Below are 27,375 nucleotides of genomic sequence, written 5' to 3'. Positions count from 1 at the left end.
TCTGCAGAGCTGTGATGGCCATCAGAAATGAAATTTTTATTTAAGTTAAAAACCTCCACAAAGTATTTACATACTTAAAAAAGTCCTGAGGGAGCTGGCTCAGGGGTGATACATTTGCCACCTTGTGTAATTATGTATCAAACAACCTGAGTCCAAGTTTGTTCAACCTGAGATGTGACTACAAGATGATGCTACTTTTTCTTAAGTATAGCCAGGTTGCATTCACAAAAAGGACTTGCCTTGTGCCTACCCTACCCTTTTCTTTACAGTTTTGCCCTCAGTTTTTATTTTTCAAGCAAACTCGGGTGTATGGTGATTGATACTGAATTATCCTCATGTCACCCTCCTCTGGCCACACTCCCCTCTATCACTGAGGGCTCTGTTCCCTCTTGCTGCCAGCTTCTCATCTAGACCTGATTCCCACCCACCTCTGATTATTCTGCTGATGAACCACCCATTCCATAGCCTGAGGCCTTCCTGGGAATAACATTCAGCATGGCTCAGCTGCAGGAGCAGTGCTGAGAAGTTAATAACTGAAGCAAAACGTTACAGCTGCTTAAAAAAAAAAACCAAAAAAAAAAAAACACTGAGAGGACGGGCCCTGTGCCCACTGGACTGGGCCTGTTGAGGCACAAGGCAGTCTCTGCACAAAGGTGTCTGTTGCTAAAATAAAAAAATAAAAGGAGAGAGGCAAGCACTACTCCCTACAGGTACTGGCAGAGCTGGCAGGCAGCTCATGCTACTATTACTGCTGTGCTAGTCTACAAAAGCCTATCTATGAAGCTCCACCATCGCTTTCACAGCTGTATCTCCAAATTTAAATCAAGTTGGATCTTCATCCATCAAGGAAAGCCTTCAGGAATCCAAACAGGGCTGGAGAGCTCACTCACCCAGCTGGAGGGAGAGAAAGAGAAGGGGAGTTATTAACAGCAGTGGGGTTGTCCCGCGGTGAGCCCTGCCCTGTTCCCGTACCGGCCCAGGAGTTCAACACTGCCACCTGCCGTGCTCCTCGCTGTGCCAGCAGCAGGGACACGGCCCACGGGGACAGTTTGGGACAGCGCCGGGGCCCAGCCCAGCCCTCCCCCTGCCCTTGGTGCCACGAGCCAGCTGGGGCAGCAGTACGGGCCAGTCTCACACGGGTGACCCATTTCTGGCATAACTCAGCACCCTGGAGCCAAACTGAGTGAAGGGAAGGGCAGTGCTGAGTGACACAGCACAGTGACACCGTGCCCAGGGTGCTGGGTGACACAAAGTGACAGGATGAGTTGCTGCCAACACTGTCTCTGGCAAGGCTGCAGTGCAGGAGTGTCCCACAGGGCTGCAGCACAGCACAACTGTGTCACTTCTACCTCACAGCAGGGCAGGATCACAGCCCTGCCTGCTCAAATCTCATTCTCAGGGACCACTGAGTCTTAACAACAGTGTGTGCATCCTCTCCCCTCCCCAGACTCCTCCAGCCTGGCTTGCCCGCGAGCTGCACAGCCTCCCCACCTCTGCTCAAGTGCCAACAGAGAACAAGAACAGAATTGACCATTTCTCATTGTTCCTCTACTAGTGTTAATTGTCAGGAGCAATCCCTTTCCCCTTCCAGTTCTCCCAAGCTCTGGGGAGCTGAGGAAGACAAGAGCAGAGACCTCAGGGTCAAGACATTAGGGAAATGAAGCCAGTAGAGCTCAGGTCAGGCTTTACATCCCCGAGGGAATGAAAGAATCATTAACCAGAATCTTACTGGTACAGCTCCCCAAGGGGATTTCAGAGACGAGAGGAGCAGTCACAACTCTCTCTGCCCAACAGAACAAATGCACTCACCGGCTGCTGCAAGAGGGGGGCAAGCAGGAGCTGTGACATGACCCCCTCAAGCATACAACTCCAGAGCTCTGCAGGGATGATATTACCTTCTGGCCCAACATGCAGAGCACTAAAGGGAAACCAGCCCCAAGCAGTTCAGAGCTAAGCCACCCCTCAGGGAACAACCCAGGACAGCTAAAAGGCTGGCTGTGACTCCCACAGAGCTGCATGACAGCACTCACCATTCTAGCAATGTCCTCGTGGAACTGCTGGTTCATGTAGTTCACAGTGGCATTAAAGACACGTTGCAGAAGGGACGGCACTCTATTCAAAATTTTCTTAGTTAAGACCATTGCTAGCACCAACATGGCCTTCTCCTGTGCCATGTCTAAGGGGATGGATCTTTGAAGCTCCTTCACTACCCTGGACATGTGCAGGGCTATCTCCTGTATGGAAAGAAGAGAGGGATCTCAGTGCAACAGCTGGGGCTCAGAACAACAGAAAGGGGTCTCAGCACAGTCTGCCAGGACTGTACTAATAACTGACGTGCTTGTAACACTTCACAGGATGCTGCTCCCCCTTTTCTCAGCCATGCTGTTGCATAATAAAAAAACACCCCCAAAAAACTATGGCCCTTGATCCAGATGTAGGCTATCTAAGGATTAGATCTTTCTTTTCCTTTTTAACACAAGAGACTTCAAACTCTACTGCTCTTGCACAGCAGCAAGGCATGTTAGATGCTGGGCCAACTGCATCTAGAAAGAACCCTCCCCCAGCAGGTCACCCAGCCAGGCCTAAACCCACTGCTACTCCCAAAACTGTGCCTATGAACACACTCTCAGCACCAGAAAAGGGTCATATGACTTGCTGTCTCTTCAGTGCTCAGTAACAAGCACAAGTTAAGCTCCTGTCACTAACCTGTTCAATTTTTATCTTCATGATTGTCAGCAGATATACAGAACTCAGCACCAAAGTCCAAAGATCTTAAGTACTAAAACTAAGCCTTAGCCAGATGCTCATTTTCTAAGATAAGCCATGGGGCCATAAAAATAAGGACAAAATGCCACAAAATTCAGTCCTTTTCCACAACCACCGTTTCACCATCTGCAGAAAGGAGATGAGCCCAAGGAGCCCAATTTACACATTAACTTCTGCCACAGAATGACCTCTAACAAATCTTCAAAGGTGTTTGGGATGAATTTTCAGATGCCTTCCAAGTCACAGCAGGAAGGATGCAGAATATTTAAAAGAACTGCTTATTAGGCTGCTTTTCTCTCACCTCTTTAGACAGTGCCTCATTCCGAAAGTGCTGCACTAGGTCCTCTACTACTCTTCCTTCGATTTCTTCATTAAACTGGTCTCCAATCTGAGTGAGCCGAGCAGCAATGATCCGGATAACTTCTTCATTTGTTGAAGCCTCCTCTGCCAACACAAAGAGCAGAGTTTAGTTCATAGGCTGCAGTCAGATCAGGTTTAGTACAGGTCACAGTATTTTGCTAATCTCCATTAGGAACCTCCTTCCCATCTCTGATTGTATTCATGACCGGTCTAAGCATAATTTCTTTAAGTGCACCCAGGTTGCTTAGCAGAAATAGTAGAAAACAGAGGTTTATATCTGTAGTTCAGGTAAAGTGCAGCCTCACCCTGCCCAAAAAAAAAAATATCACTTCAGGGCATGTTAGAACATCTCCAACCCAAATTTGAACAGGACAGTTACAGCTAACCTCCTGCCCAGAGAGGGGAAGCTGTGCATGACCTTGAAGGTTTTTTTTTCAACCTAATGATTCTGGAATTTAAGTGACTTGTCAGGATTTGTCTCTTAAGCACCATCTAAAATACAGCACCTCATAGAATAGTTGGAGTTGGAAGGGACCTTGAAAGGCCATCTCATTCAAACCCCCTGCAATGTGCAGGCACATCTTCTACTAGATTGGATTGCTCAAAGCCCCAGTTCAAACTGACCTTGAATGTTTCCAGGGGTGAGGCATCCAGCACCTCTTTGGGCAACTTATGCCAGTGTTTTACCACCCTCATTGTAAAAATCTTCCTTACATCTAGTCTGAATCTGTCCATTTTCAGCTGAGAGCCTTACATCTTTTCCTACCTGCTTTTGGCATGAGACCTATGCAAATTTGTGTGAGAGAGGGCTATTTACTGTAGCAGTTCCTCCTCACCCTGCTTCAGTTAAGGTCAATGTGCCAGCTGACACACACTGGAGGCAGTAGCCACCCTGCAGATGGCTAGCAAAGCAGGAACAGGACCAGAAGCTACTTGAGGAAGTTTCCACCAGACTGATAGAGCAGAAAGGGATTCACTCTGTACCAAAACTCAAGCTGTTCCAAGATCCTAGCCCAAGTATTGATACTACCTGAGGAGCAGTGTGAGGCCTAACTTAACTGCTTAGTATCACAATCCTTGAAGGCAGCTATCACCAGTACCAGCTTTGTGCCCTTGTCTGATGTGCTGCAGACAAAACCCAGTGACAGGGGGTCCAGAAATCCATGGACAGACAAAGTACTAAGCACCAGTTGTCTTAACCTAAGTATTAAATTCCCAACCAACATCACCAACAGCCACACAGTGAAGTTTCTCAATAGAGAAAACATTACTCCTCAGAGAGACAATGGCAAAGATAGGAGATGGGGAAAGAAAAGCAGCATGTTCAGAGAGCCTTGTGGGATGGAGAAAGGCCTGCTCACCTAGCTCACCGTTCTGGAAGTGGCCACTCCGATTGCCATCGGTCTGAAGCTCATCATCATCACTTGATTGGTAGACTATCATCTGTTGCTTTTGCAGGGAATCTCTGTAGCTTTTCAGCTGCTCTCTGAACTGACAGTCAGGGGATACCTCCAGGAAGGTGAACAGCAGTGCCTGCTCCATCTGAAGAGATCCATTCATCTGAGACATAGGAAATCAATGTTAAGCTCATGCTTAGAAAGTGTCCCATTCAAAGCATCTAGGCATGCACCATTTTTTCCAAACCTGAACAGGTCTCTGGCCTCCTCTGTGCACCCTGAACAGCATCAGCCAGGGGGTCCACAAGGCCTCAGCAAACACAGACTGACTTCTGGGTGTGGAGCCACACACGACTGTCCCATGGTGAATGACAGAAGGCTCTGCTCTTACAAACTGGTGATGAAAACCCAGCTCAGCCTCTCCTCACATTTCCAGCTGTGGAAATGGCAGCAACCTCAATCCAAGCTCCTCTTCTGAAACAGCTGTGTATTCAGCAAAAACCATTCATTTCCCTTACTCAGACATCTGTGTTTGGAAAGGTTTTACCCCTGCATTTGGGAACTGGGCATTCTACTTGCATAAAGAAGGCAGCAGCTCCCCACTTCCATGTAATCAGAGCAGAGCAGTAACAAGGTGGGAAATACAGATAAGAGCATAAGCCTGCAAAAACCCCCAAGGCTCACATTTCTTCTCCCTCTTCAAAGGAACCAGTTCCATAATAAACCTGTTCAGCTCCTCCTAGAGAGCCAAGCAGCTGTTCACAAGAAAAGTGACATGAGATGGCAGATCATTGTCACCTTCAGTGGCACATTCACCCCCATTAAATGGGCATGGGCAGTCTCCATGGCCACACAACCTGCAGCATTCAAGCAAGGCAGCACAGAGTGCCCCAATTCATCAGGTTGAGGAGGTCCATGAGGCAGGCAGACTGATGGGAAAAAGAGGCCCCACTGGAACACCAGGCTTCATAACCAACTAAGGCCTCCAGAAAACCAGGAGACTCTCAAAAAATTTTAGTTAAACAGGTAAGAGAGCAGAATGTGGTGTAAGCACAGAAATAAAGTAACAAAGAAAATCCTTACTCTGGTATGCAGATGGTCTGCCTGTAAGAAAATACTTAGGCTTAATTTTATCTAGGGAGAAGAAAAATAGTTAAAGAAGAATGGCTTGTTATGCCAACAATATGCAACCAGAATGAAATTAGTAACTGAAAGGTAGTTTTGGGGAGTGGAAACTTGCAAAGCCTTGACATAACCATATCTGACTGGGCAGACAAAAGGAGGAACAAAGTCAACAAAATGCAGAGCTCAGAAATGGAAACAAATGGAAAATGAAGTACATGATCAGCAATGAACAGAAGGCACATCTTCCATGATCTGAGCATGCACGTTTACAGACAGCAGTGCAGGTCACCTGGTGACCTGAGCTCACTGGGGCACCAGTGGCAATCCCTGCAAGAGCCTGCTGGACTGCTCCTTAGGTTTATCACTGATACATTTTAAAATCATATTATGCTCAAAAGGCTTGTGGGAGGGCAGAGTAGGGGGTTAGAGTTGTAACCTAACATGAGCTGGGGGAAGATGACAGACATTTCAGTTCTATGTGTAAGATTAAAATGAGCCAAGTAACAGCATCATAATTGTGTTTAACATTGCACAAACCAATGCACTGCATTGATCACAGGGCTGTGCCCATTCCTTTATTAGTTTTAGCAGTTTGTAGCTTTATCAATAAACATTATAGTCTCTTACATAACTACATCTCCAGCCTGCAGTCCTAAGGGGAAGCCACACTGAGAGCTGCAAGGAAGCAGCTTGCAACTTAACTGGTTCCATTCACTTTCGTGTATTCAGAGCAGTGCCAGGAACACTGCAGAAGTTCTGGGAAATTCAAGAAGGCCACGAGACAACAGTGAGACTTAGCCCCCTTCAAAGTATCTCAGGACAAGTGTACCAGGGAACCACTATACACTGTGAACAGCTGACTTCAGATATGTTTGACTCCAACCTGTTCCATGATGGATTCAGGGACAGAGCAGCTCGGGTCACCCTCTGCTTCAGGTCAGAAATCCTCGTCCTGTGAAAGAGCAAAAAAGAAAAATGTGAAAGGAACAAAATTCCCATAAATCCACATCTTGCAGCTGTACTTATGAGTCTGGCCATGACTCATAGTAAATGTCCTTTTTAGTGATGTATATTTCTACTTCTGGAGAGAGCTGCCCATCACACACCATCAGTCATGAAAAAGGGCTGAGGAAACCAAAATTGTCTCAGTGAGAAGGGCCCTGTGAATGAGAGGCACAAATCTCCTTCCTGCCACAGATGTGCCAGACAGGGGAGTGGCACAACCTACAAACAGGGCTTTAAAGCCAGGAGCTGCTGTTGGGGACAGGTGGGACAACCCTCCATGGAGCCAGAGGCTGGAATGAAGAGCAGGGTGATCAGAGAGGAACTCCTGAGAGCAGGTGAGCTGATGGGTCTGCATGCACAGCAGAATACTCTGAAATGAAAAAAACAGCTGACATTGCTACACATCCACAGGGCCTCAAGGGTGCCTCTCCCCACCCTCCATGCAAGAGATCCACATGGATACTCAGGCTCATTTCAATACTTCCCAACAAATATCTGTGATGGGGAAGGTTGGATCAAGTGCCAGCAGAGGCTTCCAGTCACATGAGTGCAACTCTGCTAAGCCTCCAGGGAGGCTTGCTAGGAAGAAGGGAGAAAGCAGGACAGAGCCAGGGGAAGAGCACCCAGCAAGGGAGGGCACAGGGGAGCCTCCCTCTCTCCCTTACAAAGGTGTAGGATGCAGGAGCACAGTGCTCCTTCCTCATCCTGCCAGGAGCAGCTGGTGGGTGGGTCAGAACCTTGCTTTTGCTGCCTTACACACAACAGTCCCATGGCTGCACACAGAAGTCTCTGGTTCAACTCTTGATGAGCAGGGCCTGGCTGAAAGCGGGCACTCCCTACCAAACATCTTCACCCAGGCCAATAACCTGGTTGTTATACAGGCACCTTCTAACCAAAAATGGGCACTAAAGAACCCAAACAAAAGGCCTGCTAACCATCAAAGACCTGGGCTAGTGATAAATTATTTCATGGTAACAACCCCTCACATCTGTGTTTTAAATAACTAAGTGTGCTGGTAGAAAAGAGGGAAGTGAAAGCAAAAAGAAATTCCAACTCTGAAGCAAACCAGAGCCATATTTCAAGAGATCATCAATCTCCCAACTTTTCAAAGGCTCTTAGAAGTCCAAGTCCAAAACCCAATCTCAAATATGCCTGAAAACACACACCAGCCCACAGGAAGCCTCTTAACCATGAGCTCTTCTTTTCATGGAATTATGTCAGACTAACAGCTACAACACTTTGGCTTAACCCTTGCTGCTTTGCATTTTCCTCTGTTCCATTTGAATCCCTATTGCTGCTACTCACTTCTACCCTAAGGAGTGTTCTGGCTGGAAAGAGTCCTCTGTCCTGCTTTTGGGACCTCAGGGGGCTCTGAAACAGGTCAGGGTGATCTTTCTTCTGGGCTTGACTTTGCAGGAATAGACACAGATGTTAATTCAGGTTAGAAAACTCAAAACAGAATGCTGAGATTAAGAGGAAAGTGGGGATTTGGAATTAAATCTATGGCAGGACTTTGGCTCTGTGCAAACTCCTCAGGAGCTGTCCACACAAGCAATATTTCTGTAAGTTAGGTAAAGCCTCAGTTTGCACACATTGTGGTTTTAGAGATAACATTTCCTTTCAGTGCAATTCTCCCACTCTGCTTTAAATGAAGAGGCACAGACTGCTCCAGCCCTGCCAGGTGCCTGCTGCACCTGCAGATGTCAGGGGCTGTGCAGGGAAAAGAGACCTACAACACGTGTGGGTTCTTCCCTTCCCTCAGGGATCAAATCAGCTCCGTGGAGATACAGACACTCCTCAGGCCAAGTCCACAAAAACAGACACATTAAAAAGTCAACTACCATAATTGCAAATAGCAATTTTGTGGGTTTGTTGTCTACTCCTACGCATGAGCAGAGAAAATCAGAATAATGAAGAGTTCCATCACACTCCAAAGTACTAATATGGCAAAAAATGAAGATGAGGGAGCCTGAACATAACTCCACAAACTGAAGTTCCTAAACCAAAGATTGACCACCCACACAGTGAATGCCCCTGAAGGTAATATCTGCCCTCAGCTAAGAAAGTTCTGCTTGGGTGGTCAAAAACACACCAGAGAAGAGGAAAAAGGATTTCTCTCACCCCAAAACCCTACTTCTACAATACAGGGCAAATTATTTTTTATTTTAGTTAACTAGTAATTATAGGAACCTCAAGTTTTACATCACTACTTTGAATCAATGCAAAAGCTTCGATAGTCACAAAGTTCCTCCTGAGAAATCAAGTTTCTTACTGGAATCTCAAAAAAAAAAAAAAAAAAAAAAAACCAACCGAAAAACCAAACCTCAAACAGTCAAATGCAATCATGCAGATATCACCCAAATTTTTTAACCATTAAGATTTTGGAATCCTGGTAGTTTTAGATTTTGATTAAGACTCTTTCTGGTGGAGGGAAAAAGGTTACCTTATATTGGGTAAAAAGAATCTTTAGTTGAGAAGGAGAAAAGATGGATAAAGGGTACAAACACTATCTGCACACATATTCAGAGTCAAACTAGATCATTTGCTAAGGCTGCTTTAGGGCTGCTGAAATCTTGGAATGAGTTTTTACAGAATATGATATTTTAATTGAAACACCAACTAATTTAAATACATTATTAATTTCTTACTTCAATTTGCTCATTAGACAAATGAGCTTTGTGAGAAGCTCACATTTCTTTGTGAGAAATTAGCTACTTCTGAGAAATCACTAAATGCCTTGAAGCGTTCAACACATAAGACTACAACCAGTTTTTCAGACCTGTTCTTTCCCTCTTTCTTACAAAAAAATGAAGGAGGCACTTTAAGCACAAGTTTAAGAACCTTAAATCAGTTCTACAGAATCAGTGTAGGGCATGTTCATTCCAACTCAACACTGTATGGGATGCAGGGCTGTGGAGAGCCATATGGTAAGAAAACAATTACATTTAGAGAAGCACATCCAGCAGCAGCCTGTCAGTGCAGTAGGAAAGACCTTTCCACCCACACACAGCAGGTTTCACAAATGAATTTTGTGACTTTTCACAAGTGAACTCGTGGATGCTTCCTCCAAGGCAGTCAGGCTCTAGATGGGGCTGAGTAGACCCTGAGGGATGGTACTTACTGCTCTCCAACAACACAGCTCCTTCAGGTCTGGTGTCCCATCTTCTGTTTCTCCCTCTCATCCCCAAGCTGCATTATCTTTTAAATCTCACAAGAAACTCACCAGAAGAGCTTTTCCCACCTGCAGTCCACCAAGAAGAGGTGGCATCACCAGAGGCAAGAGCATGCAGGGCCAGAACCCCCTGACCCAGGCCTTAAGGAGAGATGGCACTGCAAGTTTGTAGGGTGGAAAAGAGGGAAAAGTAGGACTGCAAGACAATTGGCACCCCATGCCCCTCTCCCACACCATGCAGTGAGGGGGAATCCAAAGGAAAAGCCTCATATATTGCATTACACTGTGGTTACCTGCTGGGGGAACTCCCCACAGCTCTCAGGGCTGCAGGTTCCAGAATCCCTGCAGCACTGCTAAGCAACCCTAAAAATCAGTTTTCACCTCCACACTTGTGCTACATCTTCAAGACTACTCAGAAAAGAAGCCACCCCACAATGTCTCTGCTTCCATCACTTCCCCTCAGATCCTTCACCTCTCCTCACAGCTCAGCCTGGGAGTTACTGGGACTGATGCTGTGGGTCAATGGACCCATTGTGTGAGCTGTCAGGATGTTTATGTCTCACGTTTGAGTTAAGAGCAATTAAAATCTCCAAAGCAGAAACTGCAATAAAGTATCAGTCATTGGCAAAGTCAAGAACTTCCAACCTGAGCATTGCTTTCCCTGTGTGGCAGCTGAAAGGTAAGAACTTTGGGTGTGGCAGTCAGGATGACATCATTATTGAAATAAATAAAACAATGTTTTATTTGTCCCTTCCTGCACCTGGTGGCACTTACATGTCCTGTAGGCAGACGTTTCATTGTTGAGCTACACAACTTTTTACAAAGCAAGGGCATCATTTTACAGGCAGGGAAACCAAGTATTTGATATATTCTGACATTTTAAATCCACATATCAAACCACAACCACTCAATTTTACTGTCTTCATGAGAACTTGCCAAAGGCACAACTACTTTACATAACCAGTCATTACCGGAAAATCAAGAGAAACAGGATCAGACTTAAGAAGTTCCTTACCTGAGGATATTCTGAGCTGTGCCTCTGTTGTCTACAGCACTTCAGGTCTCTGAGAGTGTAAGCAAATACCACATCACAGAGCCCAAAGTCACCAAAAGCCACTCTGCTTCTAGCCCGTAAACCCAAAAGGAACTAAACAGCCCAGGGAAGAGATCTTGTTGGTGTGGAAAACCCACAGTGCTGAGATGAGTAAATAGGATCTTGCCATTACCACAGGAAACCTGCCCCCATTGCTCCTTGCTCTGCAAAGGATTCACCAGCCTGTAACAGTGTTTAGAACACTCCAGGATTTTACCTCATTTGAGAATCACTCTTAAAGTAGAATTTGCTTCTAGGCTTTGGAAAAGAAGGAGGGTGGTGGGAGAACAGAGATATTGCAATGTGTAAGAGGGGAAGGATGGGCTCAACAAGGAGCATGTATGGATGCACACACACACAACTGTGGAACTAAAGGATGGTTTGGTACATCTGGTTAACACCAAAGCTATTGGCTTGGAGACTGTCAGCACTTTCCCTGCCACAGGCAACACTGCTACCAAACAAACTAAGGGTATTTTCCACCCATTGCCTCTGAGGGAGGATGCAACATCAAGAGCTTATTTTGGAAGTGGCAAAACTGACAAGCCATGAGGAGCATGACTGGAAACACCATCAGCTCAGTGGCCCAGAACAGGACACGCCTCCTCCCCCAGTCAGTTGCAGTTTATTTGCTTGGCTCCTGTTAGTCAGGAATCATGAGATTACCTAAAATCCAGCCAGGACAACCTCTCCCTGATACTCCTAAGCAGGACAGTGGATTCCTTGAGGTTTTCAGCTTTTGTTTCTCTTCCTTTCATCTTCTTTAGGATGCAAATAATGCCACTACCAACCTCTCCAGCAAGGGAAAACATAACCCAGCACCAACACAAAGCCATTTATTCCTCATATTTTTGATGCAAAACATGCTGAATACTTACTACTGCCTTAGATGGGGCATTTTTACCTTTGGTTCTTTAGTTGCTTTAGTACAGAATTATCATCCCAGTCTGGACACCAAGCACTCTCAGCTGTCTATCTTGGCTTAGAAACACGTTGCATTCTTTGTTTAAAGGGGGCTTAATCATCCTTTTTAGAAGAAAAACTCTAATTATTAGAGACAATTCTATAAAGGTGTCAGTTGGCCTTTTTGATAGAAATTTAAGTTCTTGAAGGTCTTTTGCCTTTTCATGATGACATGCAGCAATCTTCTGGTTATCGGGGCAGTACTTTTTGACTTCTTAGGAAGTCATTTGGCTCAAAAAGCTTTGGTGATCAGTCCCCACGCAGCACATGAATGAGCAAGAAGGAGCACTGTCAAATTACTAATGCTCTAAAAAAACAGGTAGGCAGGAAATTTTCATTAGTGTGGTTTCTGTATCAGATCAGTGACAGAGGCAGCACGACAACACTTTATTCTTTGGCAGTCAGCCTACAGACACAGCTGAGATTAAACTGAGTCAGCAAGAAGTCTGCAGCTGGAATTTGAATTCAGTTAACTACAGCTAGAACCAAAGAGAATTTCCACATCTCCATGTTTTGGGCATAGCCACACCTAAGAGGCAAGGGCAGGACTTGGATCTTGGCTAACAGAGTGCAGGCAGTTTCCTGGATCTGGCACTGGGCTGAGTTTTTCCCCTCTGCTGTTGGGTAAAGGAAATCCAGCCTGGTAAGGTCATCCTGCACTTCACCTTCTCGGTAAAGTTAGGAAAATCATCTTTCCTCAGCAAACCGTGATGAAAAGGCACCATCACCACCACCACACAAGACTGCTGGTCTTTACAGGGCTAACTTCCTGTTCAAAATCTAACTATTTCAGCCCAGCAGCTGCAACAGACCCTTGCTATAACGGCACAGTGCATGTGCAAGCAGTTCTTATCCTCCTAGAAATGATGGAAAGGCAGGAAGCACTGAGGAAGCACAGTTCCAGTGTTTTGACATTATCAAGGAAGGCCAAACAGACTGAGAGCAGGCAGCACTGGGACAAACTGCAGCCATCACTGGTGATGTGCAAGTGACAGTGTCCAACCAGAGAAATGCAAGACTTGCTCCTGGATTTAGAGCACGCCCCAGCTGGGCCATAGGTACTGGACCCCTGCACTTTGGCAAAGCTGCTTTTGCACTGGAGCAGTGACAAAGTGCTCAGTTCCTGCAGCAGACACAGCCTCAGTGCTTGCTCTCAACTCTCAACAGTGCTCCGAGAGTTGCAGGTGCCACTTGGACAGGCTCTGCCAGTCATAAGACCTCAGAAAGTGAGACTGGATACAAGAACTGCCATGCCACCTACAGGCAATCCTCCCGATTTTAGTTTTAATACATGTACTACTGTTCTGTATTAACAACATCAACATGAATTAGGAAATAGCATGGCATGTGCCAGCCATAAATCAGAAAATCAGGAATGTAATTTTTCAATTTGGATGCATTTCACAGCTAATGCCAACAGTAAAGAGGAATGTAAATCTGTTTTTCCTTTGCCTGACTGGCAAGTTAGATGAGCAAAGCAAGAAACTGGTCAGAAGTAATTAAAGAAAATAATTTTAAAAGACAGTTTTATGGACACAGGTGGCCCCTAACAGCAGCATTCCCTCTGCCTTTCAGGCCATATGAGTAGGCAAGAACTCCCTCTCTAGACTGGTAAGCACCAGGAGTATCTGCTGCACTGCCTTCTGGAACAAAGAGAAGCTGTAAAGATGTTTCAGCATGAAGTTTAAATACTGGATCAGAGCGGCCCATCAGAAATTACACATCCAAATAACAACACTTCAGCACTTTGGGAGCTCCCTGCTTAGCTAAAACAAAGGTGCTGATGCAACAGCCAGGATGGCATCCAGGGTGCAACAATTCAATGCACTGCACAATTTACTGGACAAGGGAATCTTACAGCTGGTATTCCCCAGAATGTCTTCAGTGGAGCTTGCTCACCCTCTCAGACTCTAAACATTCAACATAAAAACACCCAGAGCATTTCTAGAGGAAGGGGTACAAAGACAAATCTTCACAGCTGCATGCTCATGTGCTCCGAGAGCATCCACAACCCTGTGTTAATATTTGACAGCTTTTCCTAAACACCCGGTATATCAGAGACATAAAAGTCTTATGCTCCTCACTTTAATGAAACAACTGTGCACCAGCACAGACAGCCAGAGAAGATCCCCAGAAGCAAAGTCTGACACAGATCCTTTGATTCCCTTCTCCCACTGTGCTGCACTGCAACCTCCATTCCCATCATGACAGTTAAACTGATGAAGCAGGTACAAAAATATATTAAAAAAAAAATCAAGATAATCTTGAAGGAATCTCTTATGACAGGAGCCCAGAAATCCTCAAGGACCTTAAAAAGAACGTTGTGCATCAAACCAGACAGCCAAAAATTATTATAACTCAAAGCAGCATTCATCACCCTGATCAAAGCCATTTGACAAGAGCACTACATACACTGCAAGCAGAAAATAACGTATCATCCCTTTTAAACACCTTTCACAACAATACAGAGCTAAGAAAATACTCCCTCTCAGAGAAACGCTCCAGGAGCCATTTGAGAACTGTGACAGGAAAATTGCAAATAGATGCCTGCAGGAGTACATATTTCCTAGTGCCAGGCAAACAGGAGATACCTCAGCACATTACTTCTTCCACTCAACACTTACAGCCTCTCTTAGCTGTGAAAAAGTGTCTGTTCTTGTAAGAGAAAACACATGACTCTGCATGAAACAAAGCAAAACCATTTTGCTTTCAGTTCTACTTTAGGAGGAACAGGCTGATGTTGAAACACAGGAAGAGCTTACAAACCCAAAACACAGCAACTGCTGACCTAAGTGGATTTGTTTTGTGTGGCTGTCAATCTAAATGTATTATACCAATTACACTGAACAACCAGAAGCTATACTTACCAAGGAACATGTGTCTTTTAAAGATGAAGGAAATAGCCCAAAATATTTGAGAGACTTGGGTATTGCCCATTCTATAAATAGTAGTAAGAGCACTGCAAACTGGCCAAAGGTCAGTCACAGCATTTTACCAGGAAATAGAGCAGGTTTGCAGACATTTAAACAAAAATCCAACGTCCATGTGAGCCATGACTGCACACACTGTCCAGTTCCCCTGCTCATACTTCAGTGAAGCTGAATAAAATTTCTTAGAGTTTAAAGGAAAGTGGGGAGGGAGCTACTGAGGTAGGAGGAGCCTAAAGCCACAATGGCACTGTCCTCTTGTGAGAGAAAAAGCAGAATTCCCAGAATGCATGAAGGGATTTCCTCATGTTTGCCAGCAAGGCCAGTCCAGCCAAAGCCCACAGGCCCAAGTAGCACCTCCAAGCAGGGCCATGGTGATGCAAAGGGACAGGGAAAACAGCAGACTGGATCAGGATCAGAAGTCACCAAGTGCCCAAAGCAGTGCTAACAATGTTCCAGCCACGGGGCTAACTCAAGGGGAAGGGGCTGAAGGATTCTTGGAGCAGCTGTTGCCAAGAAGGGCGTGAAGAGGACATCAACACAGTCCTGTGCTCTGCAATGAGCAACTGCTTCACAAAGCACACAGGAAGAAATCCCTGACACCCCAGCCAGGTGGAAGGAGGTGCCAAATCTACACCACTGGCAGCTCCAGAGTCCTGTTCTCTTCCTGTTCCAAGTGCAGATTGGGCAACAGCAGGATGTCAGGACATGATTCACTCCAGACATCTGGTACAAATCAAGGCAATCACAGAAGCTTAACAGATTGCTACCAAACCTAAAGAATGACACTGAATACTGTGACTCAGCATTTTTTAATACATTTTACCCCTCATTTCCCTATATCCTTCCTATCTTGTCTGGGTAAAAAAAAAAAAAAAAATCAAACTTGTAAAATCTCTGAGGAAGGGACCACCTATGCACATAATAATAATTACTGATAAGCTTTAATTAAAGCTGAACTCAGCCCCCTGCAAGCTCCTCCAACCCCAAGCAAAGCCATCCAAAACAAAAAGGGGCTCAGACTTCCAAGAGTTTTGCACCTTCGGCTAAATCACAAGCTCCACTCACTAATTAGAAATACTTTCACATATTTGGCTTTGCACAGTGCACAGATATGCAGGTAATTCCAGCCCCCAAAACTCTTGTAATCTGACACAGACAAAAAGCCACAGCATGCCAAGAAAAAAAGGAGAAGACGGCTCCTTGAGAAAAAAACGCCCCAAAAAACCAACCCAAAACTTATAAGAAATTCTGCTCTTTCACTCATCTGGGAACTGCTAAGCAATGAAAATGAAACCTGCCCATCTGTACAAATTCCCCTCAACACAGAAACCGCAGACCAGGCTGGCTGTGTCCTGCTGAGGAGTTCATACCCACAGGCCAAAGGAGCTGCTTTGTCAAGGAACCAGAACGCTCAGACTGCTCCTCCACAGTCACACCAGCAGTCCTTTGCACCAGGAACAGAAACTTGTTCAGAGTTAGAGACGGTCCCTTCTTCCCCATCCAATGACTTCCAAGCACCAGGCTGCTCCAGGAAGGTCTCCAAAGGTGACAGTCACTAGATTTATGTGTCTACCTGCTTCTACTCTAAATATTTTCATTCTATTACAGAAAGAAAAACAAAAAACTATTTGATCTGTCAGCTCCTCCTCAGACTCCTGCTGAGCGTGGATGACTCTTGTTATCCTGTTACACAGGAAAAACACAAACACAATATAGGGAAACACGGCATGAATGACCTCAGATGAGAGTGTTCAGCGAATACACACACAGAGCCCATGTAATCCCCTAATTATCTATCACAGTTCTTACTAGTTTGGGATCTAATAAAAATAAAAAGCCACACTGAGCACCTTTACAAGGCCCTGACATTATCCAGAGGTGTAGTGTCCCGGTTGTGGGTTCAGGCATGCCCAGATCCCGGGAGCACAGCCTGCAGGTTTGCACAGGCAGCCCTGGTGCAGTGTGACACTGCTGTGCTGCCTGTGCAGTGAGAGACTGACCTCAACTCGCAGTCTCAGCTGGCCTAATCTGGTTTTAAGAAACTGGGAGGGCAGGAACCCAACAAAACCACCTAACAAAAAAAATTAGTCACATTTTTTCTTCCTAAATTCAGCAAATGTCACCAGGTGCAAACAAGAAGGCGCTGACAAATCAGAAGGGGAGGTTTTTCACACCAGCCTGCCTTGGTACAGGGCAGCCTATCCACAAGGTTTACCATCACCTGTTACACTCTGCACAGTCGAAGTGTTTTGCCTCAGTGGGTAGCCCTGCCAGCTACCTCTAATGAAAGACAAGAGGCCTAAAAAGGAAGACAAGAAAATGGGAAGAGAGAGGTTGCAGAAATCTAGAGTGCTAGAATGCTACTTTTTATACAATGCATTTCCCCAATGTTTCTGTGTAACACCAGTGGCACAGAAAAGATCTCCAGGAATACCTGTTGCAAAGTTATCCTAAAGAAGACACTGAACAGCACTAAACTCATGTAAAGAGGTTGCAAAAGAGAGGAAAGAAAAACCCCCACACAGAAAACCCCTTCTTTTTAAATAACACCTTTTAAGATGTTATGCTTCCACAGGCAGGTGAAAACAGTTTCAGTCTGATTAGTGACAAGAAGTTATAACAGAACAAAAACCACTCTTCCTCACAGGTGGACTTTTGCAAAAAGTCCTTTACCAAAAAAACAAACCAAAACAAAAATTTCAAAAATAATTTCCTGTCGGGGAATCACTTTGCTCTTTCCTCCAACAAACACTTTAACCGTTTTGAACAGATAACAAGTATCTCATGACGAGATTATGGCCCAGAGACATAAAGAAAAGCTCACCATTTCTGAAATAAGCATTGACTTTCTGAATGAAGACTTGAGTTATTTAAATAACTCTGAGGCACTACACCTTTTTTTTTTTTTAATTAAAGCTACAAAATAATATTGTTTAAAAAAAGATAAGAACATCTCCCCCTCACCAAACCCACCAGCTTCCGAGCCACTGTCACTCCACTGGTACATCACCAGAGCATATAACTTACAGAAATACTCTTTAAGGAAGGAGAGCTGCTCACTCCCTTCACTTCCACTTCACACACTGCCAGTGTCCTGCTCCAGCCAACACATCCGTGTGTCACGGGGAATGTGAGCGCTGCTCACGGGAAACAAAGGGACACCTCAACAGGCAGCCACAGACACCTGCAGCTTTGGGGCAGGCAAGGACAGAAAAGCTCACCCTGAATTGACTCGCCTGTATCAATCATCGACTCTTCCTAAAAAACTGTTAGCGCTACTTTTAGAAATCTTTTCTCGCCTCGCTTCCTTGCTGGAGCTGCCACTCCCACATCCCTCTGCTGCTGGAAGGCTGAGGCAAGCGCTCGTCCCTCTGGAGTCGCCACTACAGGGTTAACTCCTTCCTCTCCCCTGCCCAGCCAACACCGCTCGTGTCTAACAACTCTCACTAGAAATTGAGGGCGAGATGGCTGCACTTTACCACACAGTCCAAAGGCAAAGAGAACTTGCTGCGGTTTTATGAAATAGCACCTGAGCGGGAGGGAGGCCAGGGAAGAGGGGGAGGCGCGGAGCCGCTCGATCCCGCCGGGGGAAGCAGCAGCAGAGGGGCCGGAGCCGATGGCAGAGCGGGGCCATCCCTCCCAGCACAGGCGAGGAGGGACGAGCGGGACAGCGGCTGAGCAGCAAACCGAGCAAAGGAACAAACAACCGCACCGCTGAAACGCGAGGCCGGTTTCGGCGGGCAGAAAGGAACCGCGAGATCGGCCGGGAGGCGGAGGAGTTTCCAGCGCTCAGAAAAGAAAGCAGAACGCGCACACGGAGCCCCTTGGGGTCACTGCACCCAAACAGGCTTGGAGGGCTGCGAGCTGCAGCCGGCACCTCCGGCCCGGCGCTGATGCCCCGCGGCCCAGGAGCCGACGGGCCCGACCTCGCCACAGCTGCACCGGCGCTTCCCGGGCGGGCCCGCGCAGCGCCGAGCCCCGAGGCGCGCCCGCGACGCCGCCCATGCACAACCCGCGAGCTTCACGCCCGACGCCGTGTCCCCACCGAACCGATCCCGAGGAACCACAGGTAACACTCACCGGCACGACGGAACTGCCGCTCTGCAGCGTTCGGCGCTCCCCGCCGCGCTATTTGACCGCTGGGCCGGGCCGGCCCCGCCCCACGGGGGGGAACGGGGGGGAACGCGCGGCACGCGCTCGGTGTGGGCCCGGCCCAGCGGCCGCGCGGGCTGAGGGCGTGAGGGCTCGGGGATCCTCCCGGGAATCGCGCCGGGCCTCGGGATCCGCCCCGGCCCCGAATCCCGAATCCCGACAGCCATCCGAGATCTGGAAGGCTGATGGGTGCCGACCTGCTGGTGCTGCTTGGCCAAAGGCTCCTCGCACCTCATTTATAGTTACTTCTCTCCCTGCCAGATGAATGCAGGTTTTTCGCTTAAAATCGTTTTAGGGGCTTAAAATCACAGAGTCACAAAACTAATTAGGTTGGAAAAGACCTCTGAGATCATAGGCTCCATCCTGTGACCACACAAACCATGGCACTCGGTGCCACATACAGCCTTTCCTTAAACACTTCCAGGGACAGTGACACCACCACTCCCTGGGCAGCTCACGCCAATCTCTAATCACCTTTCTGTGAAGAAACTACTCCCAGTGTTCAACCCGAACCTCCCCTGGTGCTATTTAAGATTTGGTGCTCTCATTCTCTCACTTGTTTCCTGGGAGAAGACACCAGCCCCCACCTTGCTACAACCTCCTTTCAAGTCTAGTAATACAGTCCTACTTCAACTAATTCCTATTTAATATAGACTTACAGTTCAACATAGCTCTATTTAGAGCAATGCTTAGCTGGTATTCAGTACGGGTGTCCTTCCTAACATGGCCAGTGACGGTGCCACGCTCAGGCTTTGGATGGCCCCATGAGGTGTGCCAAGGGTGCTTTTTAAAGTTGCTGGGATTCTCCAAAACAAACTGAATCAATTCTGATTCAGGTTTGAGTCATGTTGGTCAACCCACCGGGTGTCTTCCTGCAAGGAATGGTGTTAAAATTTCAGGGAACTGAAGTTTCTGTTTCCTCAAACTGTTTAGCTTTGTCCTGTAAAGTCAGCACTGTCCCTCTCTCCTTTCTGCACAAAGTGTGGGGTTTGGTTTTCTTTTTGAGAAATAGCTTTGAGGCTCTTTATATCTTTCTATTTCTGTTTTCTGAGTAATGAGTTATATATTTGTACAGAACATGTGAATAATAAAACGGAGATACTATCTTTTGCTTACAGAAAGTCATGTGATTCCTGCACTTGAGACACGCAGAAAACCACCACACACTCAGCAGGTGAGGAAATACTAGTTTATCTACTTTCCTGATATCTGCAGGCCCTCACACTCTTCCCAAGGTGCCAAGGCAACCCGAGTACTTTTTCTGGAGCTGGTTTCTGGAGCAGGGAGGTTTTTTGTTCCTTATTTTGAGTGCTGTGTAAAAGATGCAGGCTAAGGAAAGACGCAACTCTTCATCGTACCCATCAAGTAATATCTATAAAATGAAGCATAAATCTATATAATGATGCATAATATCTATAAAATGAAGAGGCCCCTTCTTCCCTGTGGCTCCAGAAGGAGATGCAGTCACATGCCAGCATTGTTGCTTTCACCCATTGCCACCTGTAGGGTCGTTTTTCTGGTAACTGCTCCGTTGCTACTGATGCTTAGGATTTACAGCAGGAAGATACACTCAGGCAGGACCTGCTGGAATTTTTAAGAGATGTGTAGCCAGGTAGAATCCCTACAGGATTAAGTTTGCATTCTCCAATACGTGGGACTTAAAAATGCAATTGCTAATGTAGCAATTGCTGTCACAGCACTGATGGTGAGGACTTCTCAAAAAAACCCTATAAAACGTGAGGGAAGCCAGAGTGGCAGGGGGTTGTAGGCATGACTTTCCCTTAGTTATTTTTCCTGACAAGTTACATTCATTGTCTTTAACCAGGCCGAGTACAGTCAGGAAGGCTGTATAAGATAAAATATATCTGCTGCTGCCAGAAACAGGCTTTGCATACTTCTGAATGAGCCCACTGACAACCTTCCTCCTGTGCTCCTGAGAGCAGAAGGAACATTCACCCTCCCACCTCAGTTATTCCGTGCTGTTCCTCACCTCTGCACGGAAGGCAAAGAGCTGGGGAGGGGCTGTGGTTCTGCGCCAAGGGGAACAACCCAGAGTGGGCGAGGCAGCTTCATGGGCATGGAATGCCACCTGTGGAAAGGTGGCATTCTTCAGACGCTTCTAAAGGCTACTGTCATTATCAAGGGAAAAGAAAAACAGCAGCTGCCACCAGGCTGGGCTCCTGGGGCGGGGTTTACTTGTTAGAGGGTCTTTTTCTGGTGCAATTTCTTAGACACGCGAAGCTAATCTGTGCAGGAGCACTCGTCTTGGAGGGCCAGCATAGGTTTTTGCCCAAGCTAGCAACAGATAAATTTCTTCCTAGATCCGTTGTTCCATCCACAGTTTATAAAACAGCAGAATGTCTTTGTTCCTAATTGGGATTGAGGACTAACAAATTTGCAGTGTAACTTAAAAAGCCATGATGAAATGTTGCAAGACTGGTCTCCTCAGCTGTGGATGTGAGCCAGCCTCCTGTGTCCCACAGTCCAGCAGTTGCTTTCCAGAAACTTCATTTTTCTTTTGGCATCAAGTGACAAATCCTCATGGCCTGGCTTTTTGACAGCAGAAAGATGCCCCACCCCTGGGATTTTTCTCATTCCTACTTTTATTTTTTTTTTTTTTACAAAAGCTTTCTCCCATTACTGTTTTTATTCCCGCTACTATTTGGGAGTGAGAGACCAAAAGAACAGGAAGAATTTTAAGGTTTGAAACGTACTCAAGGAGCTGCTGCCCTACTGAGCTGCACAAATAAAGCAGCCAGTGCTGTCATTCCTGCCACCTCCTGCAGCACAGCCTGCTGGCCCAGCCTCCAGGCAAGGGGAAATCCGAGGCCTGCCATCCCTCTTGCTGCACTGATAGGTTTCCTTTCATCACGCCACCATAGAAACACCAGGGTTTATCCTTTGTTTTTGAAAACAGTTGAGTGAGCAAAAAAATGAAACACATTGTTTGGGATTTCCCCGGCTTTGATTTCCCCCATCATCCTGTGTGAAACTTCTGCTTCTTAAAAAAAAAAAAAAAATTTCAAAGAAGTCAGCAGAGAGGCTGACTCTGTTCAGAACTGTTCAGTCATTCTGCCATTAAGAATTAATTTACTGAATCCTGCTACACCAGCATCAGCTGTTCAGCCTACCACTCCAATCTGAGGAAGTGAGCTTCAGCTACAAAAATGAAATTCTAGTTTCTACAACCCAATTTATATTACCTTCATCCCTTCTTGGCTATTTACTGTAACTTCTCTTCACTAAGAATCTGAAGAAACAATGTAGAATATGTACATGTGGGGGTGTATCACTCATTTCTTTGCATTGGATAATTCATTCAGTGGCTGAGAATGAGCCAGCAAAAGAGAAATTGAAGCCATGCCCTTTAACACCCAGATTTATCTCTAGATCACCTTTTCTCAGGTCCTCATCAATCATCAACCAAGGAAGTGACAACAGAGGAAATAAAGTATAGCGCCACCAACAAAAAATAAAAAATAATTAATGACTTTATTTTTTTTTTTTTTAGTTCAGTTGGCCATCTGAGGTGCTAAAATCTCAACACCAATGAAGCAAGTGTGCATAAAAACAAACGATAAAACACAACCAAATAGAAGAAAACAGGCTGGAACAGAGTTGGTTTTGTACAGGTAGGGTATTTGCTTTTCTGTTAACGCTCCATACATGCCAACCGTAAAAGCCTTGAACAATCTGAATATCAGAGTTCACGTTCATACAAAAGGGAAGATGCCAAGGCAAACTCCCTTTGCCTGGATTAGACTTCACACACACACATGCATGCACCCACAGATACAGAGTATTTAAATTACTGCAGTGCCATCAGAACATGGCATCCTTCCCTTCACACCTGCATCTGCCTGCTACCCTGCCTAGTACCTGCCAAGCAGTCCTTGAACAATCCAAAAGCAGGAACTTTTGGAAAGCTTCTCATCTCTGTTATTTTGCAAAGGTCGACAGCCAGCGATCTATTTGTGAACTATATACAGGCTGGTTTTTAGTACTTAGAGCTTTAGAGCTCTCTTCCTTGCAGACAGTGACAACTGAAATTCCCAATGCAGCTTTTCAGTTTGTACACGGGAGATTTTACAATGCAACACCTCTCTCAACCCACTGGTGTGTGGTGTAAACACTTAATGGAAAACTCATTTTAGAAGAATGTTAACCAAAAAAGGTGTAGCTGCTCACAAAAGGGAACTGCTGGCTGCTCTAGATCATGCTGTCTAGACCACTTAGAATATTTCATAACATTCAGGATTAGGATGTATAAAAATATTAAAACCCACCAGAGTGCACACAAATGTGGTGACTAGCTCTACGCAAGCACCGTGTTCTAACAGAGGCCTAGGCATTGCACAAAACTCAGATTCTTGACCGTGGGAGCACCCCAAGGATCCACTGGTGCCTTTACATACAAACAAATATTTACAGAAAATGCAGAGACAGAGAGAGAGAAGGACAGACTTTTAAAACCTGCGGTTTGCTCTAAAATATGTTCAGCAATGCAGTTTATAACATGCCCTAGTGAGACCAGGGGGTATTGGTTAACTGAAAGAAGGAATATGTCTGAAAAGTTGGAGCTGAAATGTCTTGTCACCTCCCCACACATTAGTTTTCTGAAGCTCAGAATTTTACAGCCAGTTGTGACTTTTAATGAGAATATGGTTAAAAGGAACAGAACAGTTAAAAAAAAAAAAGGTACTGTGAAAACAGCAGATTGGTTGTTCTGGCAGTCCTCACTCCCCCACCTCCATTTGCCTCTTGGAAGTTTCCTTCCAGGAGCTGGTGTTCCCCTCCCTTCCCCGAAGGGGGCTGAAGTGCTTGCCCCATCCTCAGTGTGCCCATTTCTAAACGAACACGGCTCAGGTTCCAAGCTCGGCTCTCTTCCCACCTGCTGCCAGGATGAAGTGGGCAGCCCCGGGTCAGGACCATGGCACCTGGGCACAGCCAGCCACCCCTGCATGCCCACATCTCGGGAGCTGAGGGTCTCTCGGCTCTCCTCACACAGGAGATGGACACACGTCATTGAATGCACATGGCTGAGTCACTGCTGCTGAGTCGGGCAGCACAAAGAGCTACAAACGTCCTGCTCGGATTCGGATACAAATGAGGAATCTTGTGCTCAGTAAGAGCCTTCTTCAGCTTTAAAAATACAAAATTTGAATTAAAAAGATTCAGAGTAAAAAAACCCACTATCTGATATGCAAGTCATATTCTTAAAGTGCAACTGAACAGCAAATAACAAGTTGTGCCTTTTACAACCATTTTGATATAAAAAGGCCTCTTAATATTCCCTTTTGTGAGTGCGATGTTAGCTCTTCGTTTTCATTATCGCTGCTGGAGGCCTTCAGCACAACCCAAAGATTTTAGGGCTAGGATATGTGGGTTTTCTGTGCAATAAGGTATTACACCCTCAATCTCACTCTTCAACATTGCAAAGATCTCCCTTAGCACGAAAGGGAAATGAAACCATCCGGTGTTTCTTCTTCAGGACTTTTTTCTGTTCTACAGCTCACATTCAATGACCTTTTGTTCCAAGTTAGATGTGGTCCATATACCCAGTGCACTATAAAATGGACTGATTCTCTGCACGAGTCAATTTACAGTAAACTTTCCATCTTTCTTGCCTCTTCCTGCACTCCAGTTTCCACTGGCCCCCTCAAACTGTGTAAATTACCATTGCCAGTTTGACTTGGGCAGGAGGCCCTGCACCAGCAAACAGGAGGGAATTCTGTTTGTTGGACATCCTGCTGGTAAAGCCAACACTCTGGGATGCCGATATGGCAGGTACCACTTGCTAAACACACACAGTTATGAAGTAGCAACTGCAGCTGCCTGCCTGTCTGCTTGGTTTCACGAGTATCTGGATTTAATTAGTAATGCCTTAGCATAAAACACTAGGTGGAATAAAGGGAGAACTCTTTGGGTGGAAAACACGTGTTTCCACAGTTAGCAACCAGCACTGCTCAGTCCCCATGGACACTCCTACCCATTCTCCCTCAGCCTGGGGCATTCTCCCAAGTCAGAGGTGAATTCAAATCATAGACCTTGGTTTACAGGAGATCCCTCTGAAGGAGGTAAAGAGCCAACAAAAAGAAACCATGCAAACTTCTGTGCCAGGGCAAAAGGACTGAAGGATGTTCAGCCCTGCTGGGGTGCCTCACACTGGCAGTGTCAATTCAAGCTGGAAGAGTCAGTGCTCTGTACAAATGTGCTTGGGAACGGGACACGTTGTCAAAGATGTCACAACGCAGGCTTGGTACTTCTTTAACAGGAAAAGAACACAGTCAGCATCCCAAGGAGGGAAACCCTTTGGACACATCATGTGATGGATGGGATGCATCCCCAGTGCACGGTGCTGTTTCAGCTCTGCAGAGTAAGTTAAGGACACGCTTTGCCCAGGGAGTCTGTCCCACAGGGAATGGTGCTGAGCTGCTCAGTGCATATCCTGCTCATCAGTTGTCATGTGGTTACAGTCAGGACCCTCCTGGCTGAAAAGCAGCAGATTCACTAACTGGGCCAAAAGGAGCTTCTTCCAATAGATGCAGCAGGAAATGTGCTATTTTTGTTTGCATGGAAATCCCTCGAACTGTAACTGTGAGGATCCCCTCTTTCAGTGAGGAAGAGACATATGGGATATTGCTACCTCACAGTTCTGGCTTTCTTGTTATAAAAATGTAAAATTTAAATAAATATAGGTTTGTTAGTCCAAAAGAGAGAATCTGGGATGTGGAAGAAAAGGACACTAAGAACACAAATAGATTCTTAAACTCCATGAGTGCACAGGATTTTTTCATAGAGGAAAACTCCTAGGGCAGGATGCATCCATGGGTACATAAAGGCTGCCCTTGCTGTGAAGCAGGGACTAATCCGCAGTAGTGTCTTTCTCTAACAGAGTTAAAACACTCCCTCCACAATCAAATATGTGTAACAATCAAATTATTAATAAGAACACTAATAAATAGCCACAGGTAACAACGTCCAGTAATTTTGAAGTGGAAGTTGTAGGATGCAGCAGGCACACACACCCATCACTCGTCCATTTTTTTCCTAAAAGATACAAAAATGAATCTTCTTTCAAGTATTAAAAAAATAAGTTAATTGACATAAAAGGGTCAAAGTGACTGAGGGCCCAGGCAGGTCTTAAGCTTTGTTTCCAATGTGCAAAAACAAAATACAGAGGAAAAAAAAAATAAAAACACTGAAAAGTCTTAATGGTGGTTCAGTCACTTAAGGGCTTCTCCCTCTTAGGGGCCTAATAACCAAGGAATGCTGCCTGGGAACATCCCTGCCCCAGCACACACTTACCACTGTCCCACAGCAGTATTTTCCAGTGTCAAAACAGTCACAAAAACAAAACCAGGAAGCCCACCAGTCTCTGAGCTGTGGCCATGAAGACTAAGGCCAGCAGTAGCTGTCTCTCCAGTGTGTAGCAAAGCAGATGGGCATCTTCCCTCTCTCTTCTGCTCCCCTTGTTCACCACAAGAAGATTTAGGAGGCTAAGGTAGGGAAAGAGTCCACTGATGCCCACTTCTCTCCAAAAACCAAGAGGCAGAGAGTTCCATCACACATAGCAATATCTTCTCTGTCTTGTATTTCTTCGTATCCATGCATAAGGATCAACTGCAGGTTTCTTTGGTGGGGAGGAAGACTAAAGCAAAGAAGGTGTTGCCCTGGGCTTCTGGAGCTCTCTTGGACAGCTGACTCCACTGCTACAGGTTGCTGTGGTTTTTCAGGAAGGGTTGCCACTTCCCTCCTTTTTATTAGAACTGGTGTAGTAAAAACGGGAAAGGAATGGACTGCCTTAAATCCAATGTAGTTAAGGGTACTTCTTCCCTTAACCTCCTTCCCCACACATGGATTATACCCCCCTCCCTCCTACCACACACACAAAATATGGTCCATCGTATGGGACCTCAAGGAGACTCCACAGTCTCAACTCATTTCTTCAACTTGGCTTGCAGACATGTAAAACTTAAGCTTCTGGAACCCACACATTTATGAAAAGGCTTCTGAGTGCTTCAAACCAAATCCCTGCATGCTGTTGGACCCTTCGGAGGTTTCCCCTTCAACTTCTTCCTATCCATGTAATTCTGGCAAACTCAGGGTAGGCCAACTGGACAGCACAGATCAGCAGAGGTAAACGTGTTAAGCTCAGGACCAGTTCAAGCTAAAACCTTTGGAAAGCATGACTGCCTCCAGGTCCTTGTCTTCTTCTTTTTCTCGAAGCCGCTGCTCCTCAAGGAGAGCCACAAGGGAATCTCTCTGCTCCACTACTTCAAGCATTTCATTCAGGATCCTCTTCTCCTCTGAGAGCTCCTCATCTGTCTTCAGATGATCTACAGAGATATCAAAAACTATCAGCAAACACAACGCTAGAAATACACACATACAATCCATGAAATATTCCCT

The 27,375-nt window shown here is 45.9% G+C and overlaps 2 protein-coding genes and 1 long non-coding RNA gene across 26 annotated transcripts in view; 1 reads left to right on the top strand and 2 right to left on the bottom strand.

The window, feature by feature from the left end:
* Positions 1-15: 15 nt before the first annotated feature.
* BID (BH3 interacting domain death agonist) lies at positions 16-18,968 on the bottom strand. Of its 2 annotated transcripts, none has more exons than XM_014870052.2 (6): positions 18,892-18,968; positions 6,532-6,600; positions 4,488-4,686; positions 3,068-3,210; positions 2,031-2,234; positions 16-894 (listed from the first exon to the last, which is right to left on the bottom strand). In XM_014870052.2, the coding sequence occupies exons 2-6, from the start codon at positions 6,538-6,540 to the stop codon at positions 883-885; spliced, it is 567 nt and encodes a 188-aa protein (XP_014725538.1). In that variant the 5' UTR covers positions 6,541-6,600; positions 18,892-18,968; the 3' UTR covers positions 16-882. The 2 variants fall into 2 exon arrangements, with proteins under 2 accessions (XP_014725538.1, XP_088020706.1); XM_088164580.1 differs by having other exon boundaries at positions 4,497-4,686.
* LOC148223508 (uncharacterized) lies at positions 17,712-22,596 on the top strand. Its single transcript, XR_015803630.1, has 3 exons — positions 17,712-18,880; positions 20,082-20,137; positions 22,475-22,596. It is a non-coding gene; the product is annotated as an uncharacterized LOC148223508 (long non-coding RNA).
* The window catches only part of MICAL3 (microtubule associated monooxygenase, calponin and LIM domain containing 3), a 171,824-nt gene continuing 166,885 nt past the window's right edge, over positions 22,437-27,375 (bottom strand). For all 23 annotated transcript variants that reach the window (XM_088164556.1, XM_088164577.1, XM_088164554.1 and 20 more), the window contains one exon: positions 22,437-27,302. In XM_088164556.1, the coding sequence (XP_088020682.1) occupies positions 27,118-27,302 (185 nt within the window). In that variant the 3' untranslated portion in view covers positions 22,437-27,117. The remainder of the gene's footprint in view (positions 27,303-27,375) is intronic.

The sequence above is a fragment of the Sturnus vulgaris genome, chromosome 5 (assembly GCF_052056855.1).
Source record: "Sturnus vulgaris isolate bStuVul1 chromosome 5, bStuVul1.hap1, whole genome shotgun sequence".
NCBI classification, from domain to species: Eukaryota; Metazoa; Chordata; class Aves; order Passeriformes; family Sturnidae; genus Sturnus; species Sturnus vulgaris.
The sequence above is the reverse complement of the archived record's forward strand: the minus strand, read 5'-3'. Positions and strand labels throughout refer to the sequence as shown.